General features: G+C 37.5%; 1 protein-coding gene across 2 annotated transcripts; it reads left to right on the top strand.

Moving 5' to 3' along the window:
* Window positions 1-330: 330 nt before the first annotated feature.
* On the top strand, window positions 331-13,706 carry ARL5B (ADP ribosylation factor like GTPase 5B). 2 transcript variants are annotated; one of them, XM_061996452.1, is made up of 6 exons: window positions 331-546; window positions 5,284-5,344; window positions 6,509-6,656; window positions 9,592-9,675; window positions 10,899-11,050; window positions 12,079-13,706. In XM_061996452.1, exons 1-6 carry the CDS (start codon window positions 510-512, stop codon window positions 12,125-12,127), a joined length of 531 nt encoding a protein of 176 aa, XP_061852436.1. In that variant the 5' UTR covers window positions 331-509; the 3' UTR covers window positions 12,128-13,706. The 2 variants fall into 2 exon arrangements, with proteins under 2 accessions (XP_061852436.1, XP_061852435.1); XM_061996451.1 differs by having other exon boundaries at window positions 331-555.
* The last annotated feature ends 688 nt before the right edge of the window (window positions 13,707-14,394 follow it).

Below are 14,394 nucleotides of genomic sequence, written 5' to 3'. Positions count from 1 at the left end.
GGAAATCGGGGCACCCACACCAGTGTTCAAAATGTGAGCACCTGCAGAACAGCACTGACAGCACTTTTAAAGGCTTTACTAGACACGAAACCCTTCCCAGCCGTTAGGAAGGCCGTGCCCGGACAAAGGCCGCTCCCGCCCTCGGGCCAACAGCCGCGACCGCTGCTACCCCGGGCTCGCAACGAGCATTCCCAGCCACTCGAACCCGAACTCTTCATCAGCCGAGGCAAAGCCCAGCCCCCTCGCAGCTCGCCTCCGCTGGGGCCGCCCGCCGCGGCCGTACGTGCTGACGCGGGCGGTGACGCGACACGGCAGCCGCGTGGGCGGTGGGGCGGCCGCTGGCGCTCAGCTGCCGTTGGCCGGGGCGGTGCTGTGCCCGCCTCCCCCTCCCCGCCCGGCCGCTGCCCCGGGGCCGCCGTGGGCTGCGTTCGCCCGGAGGGAGTTGCGGGAGTTGCTGCCGCCGTCGCCCGGCTGAGCCCTGGGTGCCCGGCGGGAAGCCGAGGCCAGGCATGGGCCTGATTTTCGCCAAGCTGTGGAGTCTCTTCGGTAACCAAGGTTGGCGCGGGGGCCCGAGCCGGCTGCGGGGAGGTGGGGCGGGCGGCGCGCCGGGGGTGAGTGAGGGCGGCGGGGCTGAAGGGGCCGTGGGCAGCCGTCGGAGGCCGGGTGCCCGCTCTGGTCGCCGGGCTCACCCTCACGGCGTGCCCGAGCAAAAGTTGGGCTTTTGTTTGTGCAGCGCCTTGAGCGCTGGTTCCGCGGCGCCTCATGCCCGAAGTCGCTTTGTTTCTCTGACTGAGGTGGTCCCCTTGTCTCCCCGCTCCTCGCTGGCAGCTCTGAACACTTCGTTTATCCCATTTAGCCAACCCTTCAAGCGATACGCACCCGAGTTCACATAGTGGTGAATGCTGCTGCCTCTCAGTCGCGTGGTTTTTTTTCATCGTTGTAGCGGTTGGAGCTTTGATGGACGATGAAGGTCTTGTTTGTCTCTACAAACCCGCTTTTAAGTCAGGATCTGCTCTTAAAATCATGCTATTTTTGTCTTTAATACCAAGGAAAAAAAGCTACCAGACGTGTCTTGGGGCATTTGAGGTAAAGATCTGTTTGTGTTTTGGCAAAGATGCTAGTTAAATACAATAAGTGACCCAAGAAAATCACTTCTCTAGCCAAGAATAAAAAGGTCGTAAGAGGATAATAATAGCTTTCCGTTCTCTCCTACCTAGTGCACCCGGCCCCACAATAATGATTCGTGCTCTTATCCAGAGTTCAAAACTTGTGCCTGCCACCACCTTTGGCTTAGACAGTTATCATGAAGATAGAGAATTCCATATTATCTCTTTGTTTATTTTGACGAATCTTTGTTTTCCTGGCCTTCTTTAGTGAGGAAATAAAATAGTAAGGAATTTATTCCTTCTGTTGTTTTCCCTTGAGGCCTTGAGTTTGGAGCAGGCAAACTGATGTCAGTGTTATTGTTCTCTGGTTGGGTTTCCAAATGCACGTTTCGTTTACACTTCAGTTTTCTTTAAATGTAGTTAAGCTTTTTTGTGCAACACTTTACCAGTAAATTTGCAAGTTTTGAAAGGCAGGTACATCTGATATCCCTTTAATAGTATTGTCACTGTGATTGTGCATAACCCATTCTAAATACCAGAGCAGAACCTCATTGTATGTACATATTAATGTAGACATATATATAACGATGGGAGGGAGATCCAGACCGTTTTTGTTAACCCTGCATACGCTATTTCACCATGTCATTCCTGAAGTCTTCGAACAGAGTCTTCTGAATTTGTTGTTGATCTGAAGATTTTTCTTTTTCTGAACTGGAAAACCCATTTGGTAAGAGTCAAGGTTTCCCCTGTTCTCCAGACAAGTATTAAGTACTGTCTTGGTTTTAATCAAATGCTGCAATCTGTGACGCCTTTCCTTACATGAAAACTCTGAAGAGATGTGTGTAAGCAAAGAATTGATCAGGAAATAACTTCTGGTGGCTTTTAGTGTTGGTCTGTATGGTACCTTCTGATGTCAATATTTTATCTTCAGGAAGGAAGAGGTGCACTTTGGTTGTTTTGGTTTCTTTTTTTTTATGTTAGTACGTGACTACCTTAGATCACATTTATTCCATTTCATTAGTGGAAAACACATCTTTCTTACTGTGTATTAATTCTTGAAAGGAAAGTTATCCTTCATACAGTTGAAATGTTAATGAAAATTAGTATCACAGTTAATAGAAATGAGGCAGTACCACGAAATACTTCTCATTTGGCTTTTATCCCAGTGCAATGCTTCTGGGATATAGTCTGATCCTGTTTTGTTGCTGGAGTTCTCTTTGCTTTGGTTTGTTGGGTTTTTTTTTTTTTGCTCCCTCTTCTTCTGGTGATGGTAGGGAAGTGAATTTCTTTTCTTGACCAAAATTAAAATTCCACCCTAGAAAGTTGTCTTCAAACAGAAATATTTGACTTTGCTATTGCAAAATTATTCTCCAATTACACGTCTGTTTGCCTCTAAATAATATTATTTGTAATAATAAAAGATAGTAATTACTGTTTTGGTTGATCTTCTAGTTAAATCTAGACAGTTTCTTGGAGAGTTCATAGGCTCTTCCATGAAACTGTTTGTTGAGCAGACTAGGTCAGTATCTTATGCTGTGATTTTGGCTATCTAGAAGGGGATATGCCAAAGATGCCAATAGACCCTGGTGTATGTGGAGCATGTTACCAGTTCATCAAAACCCACGTGAGCTCAGTGCTGACTGATAGGCTGAAGCACTTGAGACTGGCAAAATGAAAGATTAAACAGAGCAACTATTTAGTAAGTGCTATCTGTCTTCCATCAAGTAGAGCATAGGGGAGGAGATGTGCCTAAGTGCTAGAAGATACAGAACAGGAAATTGTTGGCATTTCATTTGAGTATTAATTATGCACTGCAGTTTTGCTTTATATAAACGTGAATAATAGCTGAGCTGAAAATGCCAAATCTGAAAGACATTTTATCAATAATGTCTGGATCAATGTTAAATAAATATCTATTGATGAGTTAATGCTGTTAAGAAGAAGGTATGATGGTAGTTTTCTGAAAAATGCACATCTTAAGAGAACTAACATCTTAAAATAAGCCCCATGTGGTTTTGTGCCTTAGGGTTCAGTAGGGTTAGAGTTAAATGCACACTGTACAGAAAATTGAGTTCATTCAGAGTGATTTCTGCTTGACAGGAAAACCTTGTCATGGTGCCTTAGATCCTACTAAAGCACTGAATTTCTCTTTTTTAATTTACACACCTTTACCATTCTTGCAATTTGATTCTCTTGCCATCTTATCCAAATGCAGGTATGAGATACTGGAAGGAAGGTCAAGAGACTTTACCTTATCTGTTTCTAAAGTTATTCAACCATAAGTGTCTGTTGACCAGTCTTATCTGTTGACTTCTTACAGCATCATCTGATACTATTTGTATTCAGTTGTTTTAGCCCTATGACCAAGGTAGCAGCTGTGTGTTCCTACTAGGGAATTGAATCTGTCGGTTGTTCTATTTTGACTCACCTCACATACAGCAGAAGTTGTTCAGTTGAGCCAACCCATTTTGGTTATGATTAGCCCATTTTGGCAAACCCAGATTGGTTCCTAGTGGAAAATGCAACAGGTAAAATATTGTGTGGATTTGATGTGTGATGGGAACTTTCAGAGGAGGCAAGCCTTTATCTCTTTTCCTTGCTGCCCTGGCAGAATGCACTTGCTTTAGCATTGCAGTGCACCATCTACTCTCCAAATCTGGTGTGTGGGGTTTTTGAACGTGAAAAGCTGCAGTGCAGAATAGTTTAAGGAAACTGGGTGATGCCTGTGCTGATCTGTGAGTTTGACTAATGGGAGAGAGGACAGCTAACAGTGTCTGCCCTGAGTCCACCAGGGAGTATCTACTTAGTTCTGTGGATATGTTTGTAAGGGCTCATCTCCACTTTGAATTTGACAGTCGTCTTTAAAGAGTGACTGTTTTTATTTGGCTGCTGGTGGTGGTCAAAATTGTTCTATAGCCTTATTTAATCTTAGGAAGAACTTTTTCACTGAGAGCGTGTTAAACACTGGAAGGAGCTGCCCAGGGAGATGGTAGAGTCATCATCCCTGGAGATATATAAAAGACGTGTCAATGAGATGCTGAGGGACAAAGTTCAGTGATGGGCTTAGCACCCTTAGGTTAGTGACTGGACTTGATCAAAAAGGTCTTTTCCAACCAGAACTATTCTATTATTCTTTTCTGGTCTCTGTGGCTTTTCAGTGGAGAGGTTAAAGCCTGAAAGAGCTTTTCTCTGTCTCTCAACTCTATATTGTCTTTTAATCAAGAAGTAATGGAATTACGTGAACTGAAATAGATACTTTACTTGTAAGAAACAATTGGTTTAAAAGTAGACTTCTGTCTGTTTTCTAGATGGCTCACTGATGACTTTTGAATTCTTTTTCTTTATTTTTGAAATTGACAAAAGACCTTTACCCAGGTATTGTTTTCATTTAAAAGACTGTGCCCTGCAGCTATTTAAAGTCTAGTCCATACTATCAAGATTGCTCTTAATGAAACTGTAAGGAAAACAGAGCAGATGTCAGCAACTCTGGCAGTTGTCAATACATTATTCCTTTACGTATGTTTATGTCTGACTGATACAGTTCTTAAAGAAGTTCACAAATCTGTCTTTTTTTACATTTTTGTTTAGAATGATAGTGATTCAATATCTTCCAGGCTTCTCTGAATAAATGGTGTAGGTATTAAAGAAGTGCTGTAAGAAAAAGAATGGTAAGATCTGAGTGAAGATGGTTCAACTTTTGTAACTCCACACTTTAGTTAGACTTGCTGACAGTTCCCAGGCTGTGCAGTCAGGTTAGCAGAGACCATTCTCTGGAAAACCATGTGAATTTTGGTTCCAGTGGCTTCTAAACACTATTAAAATTTTCTCTACTTTCTTGTAATCAAATCTGGAAAGGAAGAAACGATTTTTTTTTTTTTGTACTTTCCTTCCTGAAACTAAGTTGTGGGTTTTTTTTTTTTAATTAATTAATCGTATTAGTAGCCATTCCTTTATGAAGACTGCCAGTACTGACTTTTTCTAACACTGTATCAAGACAAGATGACACTTTGTGGATAGTTTTGGGTTTTTTCTGACCTGAAGTCACCAGTATTCTGTGTAAGTTATTGAAATAAGACAAACAAGCAGTTGCTTTCTTCAGCAAGGAAAAGTGACTAACCAGAACTGTAATTATTGCTCTTTTTACTGATTTGTTCTTGTCTTTTTTGTGTTTTTGCAGAGCACAAAGTAATCATAGTGGGACTTGATAATGCTGGAAAGACTACTATTCTTTACCAATTGTAGGTATATCGACTCTTTTGGTTTTCTGTTTGCATTTTAGTGTTTGTCACTGTTAAATCGTTCAAAACTCAGCTTCGCAACGTGGCGGAATCTTTATGGTCCTAGATCACAGTTTGCTGATACATTAATGGTATTAGTTATTCTAAACAGAGTAAATATTTAAATGATAAGTGTAAGAACTGCAGTCTTTTGAAACTGAACTGTAAATTGCATAATAAAATTGTACATACAATCAGAAAGTGAATTGCAAATTCTTTTGCCATCAGAGCGTGTCTTTATTTGTATGCTTAGAAATAATCCCATCTCCAAGAACCTTAGTGGAAGAAGTGATTATTAAATTCATGCAAATTCTAGCCACTCTGCAGAATTCCATAAATATTTCCTGACGCTGTCTAAAATTTGTGGTGGAGGATTCCTCAAAATAGTATTTCATCTTGCTTGAGTCCTACCTTAAGCATTATCAATAGCAAATCTTGCCAGCATTGCAAGGTATCAGTGATAAATCCAAGAATAATGGCAGAATCATAATTACTATTGTAATTGTGGAATAGGAGGAGGAGGATGTAGGAAAGTTACTATATATGTATATATTTAGGTTAAAAGCCATCAGAGAATGTTTCCCAAAAATCTTTTTCCTGAGGACTAGCAGTCTTTTAGAATTTGTCTTTATTGAATGACTAAGCTGAGTGCAGCAGTAAAATGATACTCTGATTTATATTTTGCACAGTTTAATGTTCTCCTTGTTTGGGCAGCTTCTACTTTGAAACAAGTGCATTTAAAGTATCCTTTAAAACAAGAAGCCTCTTAAATCACTGATGCTTATCTATTTGTTACAAGCCTTTTATGAGCTTATTATTTGTTGCTGATGTCTCTAAGCATGTCTCAGTCTCTGCTACAAAAGAATGCTAGAACTTCGTCAAGTACAGGTTTTTAGGCCAAATGCAGATGGAACTAATCTTAAATCTAAGAACTGCTCTTAAATATTTGCTTTATTTCTATAAAAAATAAAATATTTATTTTTTTATGTATACCTAGTTATTATATTTATTTCATTAATCACAATTACACATCTTTAGCTTTCCTACAACAAATGTATTGTAATTTGTTACAAGCCTTGTGGATTTTACTACCTGGTCTTTATGGTTTGATATTGTTTTCTTTAGCTTAATGAATGAAGTGGTTCATACTTCTCCAACCATAGGAAGCAATGTAGAAGAAATAGTGGTGAAAAACACTCATTTCTTAATGTGGGATATTGGAGGACAGGAATCACTACGGTCATCGTGGAACACCTATTATTCAAACACAGAGGTATGAGAAGCTGCTTTGAAATCTGCAAATTCTATTCAGTTTGTTTGAAGCTTCATTTATTTATTAGGAATATTTGTAGGTTTTTATAAAGACTGCAACTGTATTTTTTAAAATCCTTGAGCAAGAAGAAACCCAAAAAGTGTAAGGGGAACGCATCCAATTTTCTGTTAATATTTGAAGCATTTTTCCTGTGTACTTCACAGTAGTATTGTTTGATCTGTGATACAGTCTGTGAAGTTTAGATGTTTTTCCTAGGCAATCAAATGATACCAAAACAAATTGCAGATCAAACAGGCTTTTGGCATGTTTTTTCAAGTGGATTGAAAAGTAACTTTTGCAATGTACTTTGCAAATTCAGAGATGGTGTGAGGGGGTTAACATCTGTATTTCTACTCTGAAATGTCTTTGAGGTGATGGTAATTAAGGATGAGGGAATAAACTTTCTCTAAGCAGCAGTATTAAAAAAGTTCATCAGTTTATGGCTTTTTATCCAAAGGATAAAGGAAAATCTAGCTGTGCAGTGCTCATGAGGTAACTGGTAAAGCCAACATTGCTGCAATGGCTGGAGAACTCAGCAACGGTCATCTTTTGGTGGTTGTTTTCTTGTGTCAGTAATTTTGATGCCAAAAGGTTATCAATGCAATGTGTACATAAAATCTGTGTATCGTCTCTTTGAGACTTCTACATTGATGTAAAAGACCTTAGGCTTCATTTCTTACCATTTCTACTAAAAGTAGAGATCTCTTGAGATGTTACTCATTGTGTAAGCATTCCACTCTACTGTAAAATTAGGTTTTCTGCCCTGTTCCCCCCTTAGAGAGAAGGGAGATGAGAGTGCCCCACCCTAGCTATTCAGAAAATTCTTAACTACTGGAAGCCTGGTAATGACATCTCAACCTCAATTTCTAGTATTTTAAACTTATTACTTAAATTTCATCTAGAAAAGTACAAATACATCTAACACACACATGAGGATGAAGAGACTTCTCCCAGCTTTATCTAGTGTGATAACAATAAGGTCTTGACATGTGTCCATTGAGAATCTTTGATTTTGGAATTTGAGAAGGTACACGTGTCAGTTCTTTTTTCCATCATTTTGGGATGTTGTTCATAGTAAGTGTTTGCTATCCAGTGCTTTCTAGCACTTGAAAGAAGTTTCCTTGTACTTAGAAGCTTTGTCTGCTGGAAACAGCTGAGGAAGAAAAGGAGTCTGTTTAGTATGCTAATACTAGCCTCCTCGATATGAATAATTCCTTTAGTGTTCCTCCTCATCTGCTAGACATCTCAAAGTCACAGCAGCATTAAATTGACTTACTTTTTCACACTTGGTGGTCATTTTCAATGGATAATGAATCTCCTTAATTTTATAAGGCAATGTAATTTGGGACATATGTTGGCAAATTATAGCAATGACTTCCAATCCTCCTTTTTTGTTGCTATCTCCCTTTCCTTACCTGTAAATTGAAGCAATCTAAACAAAATCTTAGCAATAATGTCAAAAGTCTCACAAATAAGCTTTTCAGTGCATACCTGTCCTAATTAGTTTCCACTTAATATGGCTAATACTGCAATTCTTTTGTAAGAGTCAGTTTGTGTCCTTACAGAATGGGTATTGAAACAGGCTTACAGACACAAGATTTAGGGGAAAAAGGGGAGGGAGCTCTCAAGGTTAAATTACCAGGGATGGGGGCAAACAAAAAGAATTACTGTAAAAAAGACGAGGGATGGAAAAGTGTTCCCATATGGGCAGAGAAGTGATGGGATCTCTCAGATGAATGTCATCGCCTTTGTTTCCTCTGCAGTGTATCATGTATTCTCTGTAATTATTTTTAAATTGTTTTCTAATAGTATTTTTATCATTTTTCACTACACACATTTCATGTCCCTACTGTTATATTATACTGTTAACCATGCTTGGAGCACACTCTGGACAAGACGAGTGTTTAACACTGATCACTTGTTTTGGTCTGTGTATACATACTATTGGGTAATGCTTATAAGCATTTACTTGAGTGTTACCTACTACATATGAATGTGTCTTTTTCCCCTCTAGTGTAAAGTTATAAAGTAGAAGACGCAAAACATGGGCCAGAAAGTGGAGTAAAAGAGAGTAATTTTCCTATTGGTGCTAATCACTTCCTATGGGAGACTTGATGTACCAGACCTAGTAGTGTCTCAGGTTTCACAAGTGCATGGCTTTGAGAATAATGTGCCTGGCAGGAAAAGTAAGAGCAAAATCATGACTGTAGCCTTCTCCAAGTGCCTAGGTGGAAGAGTGCAAAGTTCTAAGTAAGAAGCCAACTGCACAGGCCCTTTGTGTTACAAAGGTTAAGGTGGTGTGCAACCACGTAATGCTGAGCCCTACAGGTATAGAGCTTTTGGAGGTATGATGTACTCCTTTCAAGTAACATTTCTTAAGTTTTATGAGTAAGATGGTGCTGAATTGCTAAAAATACTTTCAAAGGAGGGAATTTCAATTTTGTAGTTTTCTGAGTATGCAAGTAGTAGTGAACATAATAGCTGTTTTCGATGATAATTGTGTAGAAGGTTTGTCATACACATTTTAAATGTAATCTATTGTCTGTAGATGCTTTTGGTACCTCTGTGATCATTTTGCTGATGATGTGGGGCCTGAAAATCCACCAAGGAGATTTAACCATAGTGTACATGGAAGTAGATCTTAATAGCAGCGCTGAAATGTACAAGCACAATAGTATTTTAGTTTTTTGTTTGACTGTAGCCTTCATGTGTGATTCCCAGGACTCTAGCAAAAAACTGTAACAATAAACCTCTTGCTCTGTTTTGTAGCATGCTCTGAAAGTCTGTCTCTCTCTCGCCTTCATATATGAAGACTTCTGGTAGTGATCTCTTGAAAACATGCTTTCTGTAATTTATACTTTGTACTTACATGCTGTACTATTGTTTTTTCCCCTAGTTCATCATTCTTGTTGTTGACAGCATTGATAGAGAGCGACTTTCTATTACAAAAGAAGAACTTTATAGAATGCTGGCTCATGAGGTATGGTGGGGAGCTGGGAGAATTGTTTTATTGTGAGCAGCCAGATAACATTACATGCTTCCTATGTTAGCAAAAATGACACTATCACAAAAAAAAAATCTAAGCTTAAACCTGCAGGCATGTTGGTGACATTTCAAGACCATGGAAAAGATAAACAGAAAAGTTATTATGAACCATTTTTCTAACAGGAAATGTTTGATTATAATCAAATCACTCTTTAATTTGCAAATGTAGAACTTGTAAAATATCTTAAACTACATATTAATGTAGCTGGGTGCTACACCACTGTTTCTCATTTCAGTGAAATGGTTACAATTTCAAGAAGCTTTTTTCCTTTTCATTTTTATTTATGATTCAGAAAGTAAGCAATTCCATATGTCTGTCTCATTTGTTTTAATCTAGTTCCTTAAAATTAAGGAGCATATCCAGGGATAAATCAGTTTCAGTTCAGTTTCTTTCTGAAATATTTTGTTAGTAGTTTTATTGTTATATATTGTATTGATGCCAGTTCAGCATAAGATTAATTCCCTCAAACATCCTAAATTAACGTCTGGATTAGCTGATATTAAAAGTTTGGATTAGTTAAAGTATGTTAAAACCTTCTGTGATCACTTAATGGCTGAATTAAGGTTATTTCAAATCTAAATATCTCCCTCCATTTCTAAGGAAAAATAATTCTGTGGAGTTAATTTACTTGAGAGATTTGTGTTGTTTCAAATGAGTGAGGTTTTTACTTCATCACTAATATTAATGTAGTTGGGTACTGGTAGTAAAAAGCAAATACACTACCAAAAAAGGTGGAAGATGACTTTTTATGGTGAAGTTTTCCCATGTAATTTATTAGTTTCCAGTGTTATAAACTCATATGACCTTGTGATTACCATCTCTTGAAAACAGAGAGGAGACTACTTGTAAGACTGAATTTTCAACTTTGTACCGTAAAGGTTTGGATGTTTTTCTCTTTGTGGAGAAATAGTCTCAGAATTTATTATATATTTAAATAACACTGAAGACATAGTATAATACATTATTATTTCATTGTCTGTGATTGAGAACATTTCTGAATAAATTTGTTAATTTTTAATACAGTAAGTCTGGTAAAACTCCATGCTGCTGTGTAGTTGTAGATTCGGTTTAATACAGTTCTTTTAAGAACTTCTGGTAACATGACAGCCTTTTAGTTCTTTATAGTAACTCTTATGGATACTCTAAATTGCTTCTAGGATTTACGGAAGGCTGCGGTTCTCATCTTTGCAAACAAGCAGGACATGAAAGGTTGCATGACAGCTGCTGAGATATCTACATACCTCACCCTTAGCTCCATAAAGGATCACCCATGGCACATTCAGTCTTGTTGTGCTTTGACGGGAGAAGGGTAAATGTTTACTGCTTATATATATACTTATAGTTATTTATGGTAAATGAGAGCACTGCTTTGGAAGCCTTTTGACACCAATGTGGATTCCTGAAAGAGTGTATTTTCTAACCTATGTAGTCAGAAGGACATATAAATTTTTTTCTGGCTTCTTTATTGAATCTTGTGGATTTTTTTCATAGCTCAGACTCCAAATTCATATGAAAATCTTTCAGCTTACTGTTAAAAAACCCAAAACAACAAAACACAACCCCAGACACAGCCACCCATGCAAATATATAGCTGTTTACATAATTGGTGACTCTTTGTGCACTACCCTCTCATTCCATGTGTCCTTGTGTAGTTAAATAAACTACTGTCTAAGGTGGGGTGATTAGGGATTGGTGTGATTTTGGGTACTTCTTGGTTGATTTTTCAATAAGCAATCAAATCTAGTTTTAATGAAAAGGATGGTGTGTAAACCGAAGTTGTTACTAATATTAAACTTTGTATCTGACTGATGTAGCTCGTTTTGAAACTTGCATACCGTGTGCCAACAACTACTAAAATGGAAAGCTAAGTTTCCCTTAGGTCCTTTGTCTATAAGGGTTGAAAAACTTTTTTGGGTACATGTAACAAGTTAGATAATGGCTTACGTGATTTGAAGTGTTTCATTTTTCATTTTGATTCTTAAAGCCGTCTTCTAAAGATGTTTTTTTCTGCTGTGTTGTGTAACCTTTACCATAATTTGATCTTGTGAAATGAAAACCAGTGAACCCAACTAAATATTTTGGAAGTGAGAGTGTCATCCTCACTTCTAGCATGAAATATTTTCTAATGTAACGGAGACCTCTTTTAGAGCCATTGTTAGCTTTAATGTTGTGATTAAAGCCCAAGCAGGCTTCGCTTAAAACATTATTTACTTTGTTCAAGTTTCAGTCCCAATTCTGTCTGGTTTAAGTAGATGTTTTTAAACATCAAAAAAGTAGAAAATGCTTTAAAGAAGTTGGAATAGAACTTGTACCCATGTAACATCTCTTATCTTTCAGATTATGCCAAGGCTTGGAGTGGATGACCTCCCGAATTGGAGTGAGATAGCTTTTCTTTTTTTCCCCTCCCCAGAAGAAGAGACTTCTATTTATCCTGTGTACATGTACATTTTTCTGTACTTCTGGCTGCTGAGGCAGTGACCATGTTTAATTTATATCAGCAAACCCCCAAACTGTACTTGAATCAAGTGCAGTTGAACTGAAACATAAAGTATTTTCTTAACTTTTTTTAATACACTAATCTTCCACTGAATAAACATAAGTGAATCTGATTTTAAGCATTTGAATGCCTCTGAAAATGTATTCTAACTTTTTCAATGGTAGCTTTTTAAAATCTGTTTTGTCATTGTCAATATTTCATACTTCCTCTTTCTAAATAGTTTCTATAACTTACCACAGTTATAAATAACCGCAGTTTGTTTAATAATGGAAAAAAATAGTAGGTTGACTTTATTCTGGCATATCTTTAGCTTCCAAGGATAACCATATCTCAAGTTGGTTTTCCTGGAGCATCGGTAGAGTTCTAGCCAACATGGGAGTTAATAATTATGAATGCAAATTTTTAAATGCTGAATGAGTTTGTTATAGTTAATATTGTGGCTTTTGACCTGGTATGTAAGTGAACTTCTGCCTTAAATCTTATTTCATTTTCAGTTTTTCTGATAGCTCTTTCTAGCATATGATTCTTTCTCTTTTACTTGAAAACACATCTGTGTACAATGGATAAACAATTTGTTCTCAAGTGCTGGTTTTACCATTTAGAACTTGAATACCTTTTATTTTTTGAAAGGTTGTGAGAGGTAAACCTCTCAATAATTAAATTTGGAATCACAAGAGACAGTGTTATATGTGGACTTGCTGTAATACGTTGATTTTTAAATACTGTCTACGTGAACCTTCCTGACCTTTTGGTAAGGATGCTGTTTTTTAAATGAATGAGAAATCAAAAGGGAAGCCAGCTTTATACACAGAACAAAATCATGGTGCTGTATCTCTGGCCTTCAGAGTGAAGCCAATCTTAACATTTTTCTACCTAGTGTCAAATATTTTTTCAGATTCTGTTGCAGAGAAAATGTTCTGCCTTAATTTTTATTTTTAGTGGTGAGAGCAGAGGACTTCTGATGGTGTTCAAGTTAGATTCATTCACCTGAAGTTTAGGACCTGAAAGTTGAAAAAGTAAAGATCTTCCTTTTGATAAACAGGTGTTGAAAGGTAGGACCTAGTAACTCTTACTTCAATTTGATGGGGATGAAGTTAGTTCTGTAAGGAGAATCTAAAGCTATGGATGAATTAATTGAGAACACTAAATGCCAAAAAAGCCAACCACCAAAGGTCCCCAAAAAATCTGAAGGAAAAAAACCCCAAACCAAAAGCAGTAGCAGGCACCCAATTCCTAGGGAAATCCCAGCAACAGTTAAGCATCCAACCTACATAAACGCTTGTCAGGCTTTTTCAAAGCACCATTCTGTACTTCTGCATGCCTAAACCCCGTGTCAGCTCTGGTTACTAGAACCGTTATGCTAACTGAACGAGACCCTGAATGACAAAATGCTTTTGATAAATCTTGTTTTGATAATCAATGCACACTGAATTTTCTTTAATAAAAATTTAAGTTTTGTAAATTTCAATTTTGGTTCCATTTTTATTTGAACAAGGCTTAAGGAAATTTTAAAAGTAGCAGCAAATACGTTGTCATAAGCGTTAAAGGGAAGACGTGACATACAGGTGGAGTCAGTGGTTGCTTAATAAAGTTACATACTAAAGCTTATTAGCAAAAGTCACAGTTAGAAGAAAGACTGTCAAGTCAAAATGCTCAGAAAAGACTTTACATCATCGGAAAGTAGTGCTCAGAAAAAAAGAGCAACACAAAGGAAGGTTAAAGTGTAATACTAAAGCTTCTTGCTCGAGTATTCATGCTAACAACTGTTCTAACGTGTGAAAGTGAGATTTGCTTTGTTCTTAGGGAAGCAAATTATAAATGAAAACAATAAAGTGATGATGTGAACGAGGTTTCTTGTTTGGTGACTTAATAATTTCAGTTTCCAATTTAGATTTATTTTCAGGTTTATTTTTGTCTGATTCAGAATGTAGTCCTGAATGTTTATGAGAACATTATCTGGATGTGTAGCCCTTTGATTGTTTTAAAAAGAGCAGCACGATGTTATATTTTTGTATTTAACACCTTCCAAGTAAAACCATATATAAATGTACAGTTTGATTACTAAATCCAGCCTCACCTAAGGTAACCTCTCTAACTTTAATTGGGAGAAATGGTCATCTTGAAGATCTTAGAATAGTGGAATAATGACAGTTTTT

The sequence above is a fragment of the Colius striatus genome, chromosome 5 (genome assembly GCF_028858725.1).
Source record: "Colius striatus isolate bColStr4 chromosome 5, bColStr4.1.hap1, whole genome shotgun sequence".
In the NCBI taxonomy this organism is placed as follows: domain Eukaryota; kingdom Metazoa; phylum Chordata; class Aves; order Coliiformes; family Coliidae; genus Colius; species Colius striatus.
Note: the sequence above shows the minus strand (reverse complement) of the source record. Positions and strands in the feature narration are given on the sequence as shown.

Coding starts and splice junctions, on each gene's coding strand:
- ARL5B (XM_061996451.1), top strand. CDS start 510: ATGGGCCTGATTTTCGCCAAGCTGTGGAGTCTCTTCGGTAACCAAG. Junction 6,657..9,591: donor CCTATTATTCAAACACAGAG/GTATGAGAAGCT, acceptor TTTTTCCCCTAG/TTCATCATTCTTGTTGTTGA. Junction 11,051..12,078: donor TGTGCTTTGACGGGAGAAGG/GTAAATGTTTAC, acceptor CTTATCTTTCAG/ATTATGCCAAGGCTTGGAGT.